The 7,042-nt window shown below is 35.4% G+C and overlaps 1 protein-coding gene across 1 annotated transcript; it reads left to right on the forward strand.

Moving 5' to 3' along the window:
* Positions 1 to 4,621: 4,621 nt before the first annotated feature.
* LOC136043496 (uncharacterized) lies at positions 4,622 to 6,437 on the forward strand (the record flags this gene model as incomplete). Its single annotated transcript, XM_065728412.1, has 1 exon — positions 4,622 to 6,437. A coding segment is annotated over one exon (1,816 nt), but the record flags the coding sequence as incomplete, so codon positions are not given.
* Between the last annotated feature and the right edge of the window lie 605 nt (positions 6,438 to 7,042).

Consider the following 7,042-nt stretch of genomic DNA (forward strand, 5'->3'; position numbering starts at 1 on the left):
GACTTCTGATGAAATGAATTTGGCCATACAAAAATATACTGACGAGAATTTAAAATTGGATTTTGCCAGTATAAGCTGTTTGTTCAACAGTACCAAGGGCCAATCCAAAAATGACACTTGGGTTGAAGAAAGATCTAAGAGAATAACTAGTAGTTACTTCCCCAGAATTGCAACCAGAAAAAACAGCACCAGAGTTGCCCCAATTGTTAAGCAAATTCGAAACTTGGGACCTAGATTCTGCTCTGCCCTAATGAAAAAGGGCTTAGATTTAGAAGTAGTGGCACTAGAAGCATATGAAAACAAATTCAACTTAAAAGTCGTAAAGGGAGATCAAATAGGACTCAGTGTGCATCCACAGTATCAGTATCTTGCTGCATCTGTAGATGGGCTGCTCCCTAATGGCACACCTATAGAGATAAAAACGGTGCATAATATACCAGAGTTCAAAACCATTTATGATGTGGCCCAGTCAAAAAATTTAGTTAAAGCATTTTTTCTTGAATTATCCAGTGAAGGTCTTCAGCTAAAAAAAAATCACAGGTATTTCGCCCAGATACAAGGCCAACTCGAGATACTGGATAAAATGGTATGCCACTTAATAGTTTATAACTCTATTGAGGATTGGGAAATAATTACAGTTCACCGATCGAAAGACTACTGGGAAAAAATATTTCCGAAGCTTGAAGCCTTCTGGAATGAATCCTTACTTCCTGAAATTTTAGACTCAAGGGTTGCAAGGAATATGGAAATCAGAGAACCTGTGTCTGTAAAATGTACAACAGCCCACCAACCGAAGGACTCAAGCTTGTCTCAAGAAATAAAAAGAGGAAAAAAAAGAAGGTTGAGTCGAGTTGAAGTGAACAGCAAGAAAAAAAACGCACAGAAGGGATCGGGGGAGAACAGTGAATTTACCAGGAACTCAATGCATGAAAACAGTGATTTTGAAGAAATAATTTGGTCTGATTTGGAATAGATAAATCTTCGTGTTTGATAAAAAAAAATGTGTTAAAAAATATTGGCAAGGAAAATTATTTTTTCCTCCATAAATTTCTGTCTCATTCTTCGTCAATGTCCAAAAATAATGAAGTTTCTTATCTGGTCTGAAGTATATTAAATACATTTAATACAAACAATTTTAGTTTTTTTCTTATAAATTTCTTGTATGTTACTTGGGCTTAGTATTTGTGATTTTTATAGTTTTTCCTACAATTATTACGTTTTCTGTACAATTCGTTCATTTTTGGTATTTAATTAAAGCGTCTTTAAGTTTCTTTCCGAAATCTTGTGCATCTCGCCCTAACACAAAATAACGTTAATGCCCTAATCTTATTACAAGGAAAATAGCTTTCATCTTATTAATTCCAAAATACTGACAAAAAAAAACCACTATAAAAATCAAGGTGACTGGAAAGATATTGAAAATGAACTGAATGTGTAATGTATAATTATTTAGTGTTTAATATACTAATTACAGGAAACATCAACAATTAAGGTTTACAGATTCTATTTAGCGACAATTTTTTATTTTGGTTTACGGTTAGAACGGAACTCTAGTCGAACTCCTATGGGCAGTAATTTGTGTCCTTTTTGGTTTAACTTTAGCACTCATTTTAATTTTTAATCGTTTAGGATTTAATTATTTGTATATAGCAGTACCCATTTCTTTTATGTTTGGTATAATTATTTATTTTTATTTCTCTTCATTTTCAGTCAATTATGCATAGACAGTAATGTTTGACCGTTTCACATTTAGATCATTGAAGGATTTTATTTTCTGTCCGTCTGTTTCAAATGGCTCTTTAATTTTCAATTACTTAACTCACTAGCCTAATTGTATAATGTACATTCCCAGATTGCTGTGAAATCACGATCTTGTATCAGACTTAGCAGACATCTGCCATGCTTGGGATACTTATGTCATGGCACATGCTTGGCACAGATCATTCACTCTTAGTACTGTTCTCACAGTTCCGCTATGCTTGGCACACTTCTGCCATGCTTGGTACTAGCCACCTGAGGTATATGATTTCTGAGAGTGAAAAACCTCTCAAACATTCATCCTTTTTCTTTGGGTAGTTTACTTTTGCATGTGCGGACTGTTTGTTTTCGTTGTTGTATTTTAATGGGGGCAGATACGATGGACAAGGGTTTTTAAATTCCTTTTGGGAAATCCCAAACTTTTTACTGCTATCGCTTTTCTTCTATTTCAATAAAAATTCTTTTTTATGTGCTTTAACCCGTATGCGCCTGAGAGGCTATATTTCTTCCAAAATAAGTTCATTAGTACGGGTATGCATTGAGTTTTTCGTTTTACACAAACTTTTCCTCTTGTTATCTTCCCAATAAATTAGTTTTATTTCCATCAATTCTGTTTATGTGCTACTTTTTCATAGTAAATTTATGATGGAATGGCGGATTAGTCTTCTTAGTTATTTAGCAGGATGAGATTGAGGAGCACAAAAACACAAACGTACGCAAACACAGGAACAAGTCTACACACACACATCAAATTACCAATTACGCACTTATTGTTTGATGCAAGCTGTGCTAGAGTTTTGTTCGCAGGAATTCTTCAATTCAATTCAATGATATATATTTAAATAAAAACCCATAATTCCATGTACATAATCTGCCAGGAAAGCACAAAAGTGCTTGACTAGGGCAGAAACTTAACTAAAGAATAATTAAACAATCAACTAACAGAAACAACGAATCAACTGGATTTATCAAAAAAGAAAAAAAAGAGAAAAAAGGGGAGTGACGAAGAGAAAGAAAAGAAAAAAAAAGAAAAGATCGAAAAGAGGAGGACCGCATGATATTCAAATCTAAACAGTATTTCTGGAACGACCCTTCACTGCTCGCTTGAAGGTAGTAAGGTTATTTGAGTTCCGGATTTCCAAAGGGATTGAATTCCAGATAGCTGGTGCATATCCGTAGAAAGTCCTTTGCGAAAGCCAAGTTGGGTATCGCACAGAAGATTCTACTCCTGGAGGTAATCATACATTCTTTCATGGACTACTTTCTCATAAATCTTCGAAAAAAAGGTAAAATAGAAATGGATCGGTAATTACTCGGTTCATTTTTTGACTTCCCTTTGTGAAGGGGTAGCACTCAGGCTAATTTAAGTCTTTCTGGAAAAGTTCCCTCTTCAAGTGATAAATTAATCAGATGAGTCAAAATAGAAATAACAATTGTTTTTGTTGCTTTAACGATACTTCATCTACTCCACAGGATTGTTATTTCATACACATAATTATTTCATTTATTTCATTTTCATCACAATTTGTAAAAAGGAATTCAGAAGTAACATGACGAGGTTTAAGTTTGGGGACTGGTGGACTTCGAGAACTGAAGATTAAAAGAAAATAGTCAGGTGGGTGTTTCACCCACCTGGCTAACTGCTTGCAATTCTCAATACCCAAGGGTTCTCCCAATAGCCAAACAATTTTCATTTCCAAACGGACTCGGTCTCGGTTGAGGTTTGGGAGAGTTCACGCTTTACATTTCAAAACAGACACCCATCTCGAAAATAAAAGATTTGTCTACTTTTCGTACAAGTTCTACCATTTGCATTCAATGCACATCGAATCAAAATCTCTGAGCGAAAAAATATAGGATTACCCTTTAAATTGATGTGCAAAAGAAAGCACTATTTTTAGCTCAGCAGTGGGTATATTTTCTTTTACATAACCTGTTCATTTAAATTAATCTCCGTAGAATCTAACGTGCTTTTGCTAAACAAACATCTTTTGTTTTTTTCTCCCACTTGTTTATGTTTTTGTCAAGTCTCATAAACGAGTTTGCTATCGAATAGATACTAGCAGTGGCGTTATTAAGATTCTTAGAATCTGTTTCAGAAATTGGGCGGGAACAAAAAAGACCATTAGCCTTAAGGTTACTGAAATTCATTTGTTTAGCTAGCTAGCAACTGAAATCTTTTTTTAATGTTAGAATTGACCGAGTAATTAATTTAATTTTAGTGTTTGTAACTTAAACATAAATTTGAAAGAGGACGAACAAATAAATTTTCAAAAGAATGTAAGGACCAACATTATAATTTAAAACGAACATATATATATATATATATATATATATATATATATATATATATATATATATATATATATATATATATATATATATATATACTAGCTGTTGGGGTGGCGCTTCGCGCCACCCCAACACCTAGTTGGTGGGGCGCTTCGCGCCCCCCCAAGCCCCCCCGCGCGCGTAAGTCGTTACGCGCCATATTAGTTATGCGCCATTGTAGTTGTGTCCCTGTGTCCCACCTGTGAATATAGATAGATTTATATATGTGTTTCAAACTACGTAAAAATTGCGAATAAACAACATTCTTGGCTTTCCCATTGTCTGTGCATATACAAAGCCGTATGTACTAATAATGACGTCATATGCAGACGCTGTTTTTACAAACAAACAAACATGCATCCACACAACTCGTTTTTATATAGGTAGATAGATAGATAGATACAATTAGCCTAGAAGACCTCACCAAAGTTGGCAAGATCCATGACAAAGATTTTAAGTTTGTCTTTTCAATAACCAGAAAAGTACATATAGATAAGCTGGAAAAGCTTAAGTTTGAGAAGTTTTCTTCTAGGGATACATACATTCCTAGAGTATCTCCAGGTCCAGCAGTCATCAATTTAAGTCAACAAACTTTTGACCAAAAGAAATTAGACATTCTTTCAAAAGGATGGAAATTTTCTATCCCCCCCAAACACATACCAGTAGAACAAATCATATCCAATGTAGAGTCAGTTATAACTCTAAATAAGACAAAAATCAATGTTGACCCACAAGATATTAGAAGCTTGGTTTCTAATACCCTACGGAAAGGTTTTTCCAAAAAGAAACTTGCTGAGGAGAATCTAACAAAAGATGAAATGAAAGTCCTCACAGATCTTAAGAATGATACCAATATCATAATTATCAAAGCTGATAAAGGCAATACAATAGTTATCCTTAATGAGACTGAGTATGTCAGCAAATCATTAAACCTCTTGAGTGACAATAAAGTGTATGAAAAAGTTGACGTTAATGCTGTAAAGGTTGCTTATGATAATGTCAAAAAAGCTCTGGATAATCTCAGCCTTACCAATAGGATTAATGATAAACTTTACCGAACACTCCTTCCTGTCAGACCAGTCATTCCTAGATTTTATGGTGTACCGAAAATTCACAAACCAGATATACCCCTTAGACCTATTATCTCAACAGTAGGTTCAGCCACACAGAAGTTGGAAAGATATTTGGCTGGTATTTTAAGATCCATAACCCTCAGCAGCAAGCACACAATAAGAAATACTAAAGAAGTAGTTGATAAGCTAAATAGCATCAACATTGGGGAGAATACCACAATGTGCAGTTTTGATGTTGTATCTTTATTCACCAGCATACCCTTGCCGCGTCTTATACCAGGTTTACAATCAGCTTTAGAAAAGGATGGTTCCTGGAGAGAACTGACTTGCTTGGACTCCACAGAAATCATTACTCTCACGTCTTTATGTCTCAGCAATGCTTACTTTACTTTCAGGCATCAAACTTATAAACAGATTTGGGGCATACCAATGGGATCAGCCTTGGCACCAGTTCTTAGCGAGGTGTTTCTACAACATATTGAAACTAATATCTTCAAACAGGACTTCAAGTATCTCCAACTCTACATGAGATATGTTGACGATTGCTTAATAATTTGGAATGGGGCACAAGACGAATTAATATCCTTTCTCAATATTTTTAACAAGCAGGACCCAGATATTAAGTTCACCATTGAACTTGAAAATAACTGCAATTTACCCTTCTTAGATGTCCTCATTACAAAACGAGAAACTAGGTTGGACTTGAGTGTGTATAGAAAGCCAACTCATAGTGATAGATATCTGAGATATGACTCCTATAACCACCCTATAGTTAAAAATTCTGTAGTCTATTCGTTGGTTGATAGAGCATTTCTGGTGTGCTCCTCTGATTTTGAGCTGAAGGCTGAACTTGATTATATAAGAGATGTTCTGATAGGTAACGGATACCCCCGAAAAGTCATTGACAAGGTTATTTTCAGGAGAAAGATGAGTGGAATTACCAAGAATTTCGCTCCTAAGATTGAAGATGATAAACCCTTTTTGTCATTACCTTATATCAAGGGCATTACTGACATTTTAAGTTCCAAACTCACTAAACTTGGCTTTAAGGTGTTTTTTCCCTCTGGAAGGACTATTTCCTCCTTCTTGAACAAAGGCAAGGATAAGATTACTTCAGATCCACCAGGGGTATATGAGATTCCTTGCAGTTGTGGTGATACCTATATAGGTCGTACCATGAGACCTCTACATCACCGATTAAAAGAACATGCTGATTCCATTGATGCCTGCCTTAAAAAGACAAAGCTAAAGGAGGAAGATAATTTCTCTGCATTGGCCCATCATATCTTTGAAAACCCTTCCCACTCCATTAAGTTTGACCAAGCCCAACTTATTGCTATTGTCCCACAACTCTTAAAGCAGAAAATCAGAGAAGCTTTGGAAATTGCTAAAAATAAACCAGCCATTAATAAAGACAATGGTGAGTTTCATATTAGCGAAATTTGGGAACCAATCACCCATAAATTGAAAACTCACAAAAGACTCCACCCCTTTCCTAAAGGCACAACCTCTTTAAGATCCACCAGGACAGCAGCCATCAACGCCTCTACCAAAATTCGGGCCATGGCACAACAATAACTCCAGGTTCGGCTCATAATTAGTGTTGTTCAGTGTTTTTAGTTTTATTTATTTAGTGATTTTACTTTCCGGCAAGAAATTTGAATTAACCTGATGATGACAGGCACAGGTCCTGTCGAAATTATCGTTAGAAGAAAAATCAGTCACCTGACATCCATAGCTTAGGTAAGCTTATTACCTTCTATCATCATTATCCTAAAACATTAAAATAAAGGCCAAAGTCTTTAGCACTTTAGACCATTTTCACTACCGACCTACGACGCATAATTGCCGAGGTTCCCTTTAAATTAGCAGGTATTTCT

The sequence above is a fragment of the Artemia franciscana genome, unplaced genomic scaffold (assembly GCF_032884065.1).
Source record: "Artemia franciscana unplaced genomic scaffold, ASM3288406v1 Scaffold_6773, whole genome shotgun sequence".
NCBI classification, from domain to species: Eukaryota; Metazoa; Arthropoda; class Branchiopoda; order Anostraca; family Artemiidae; genus Artemia; species Artemia franciscana.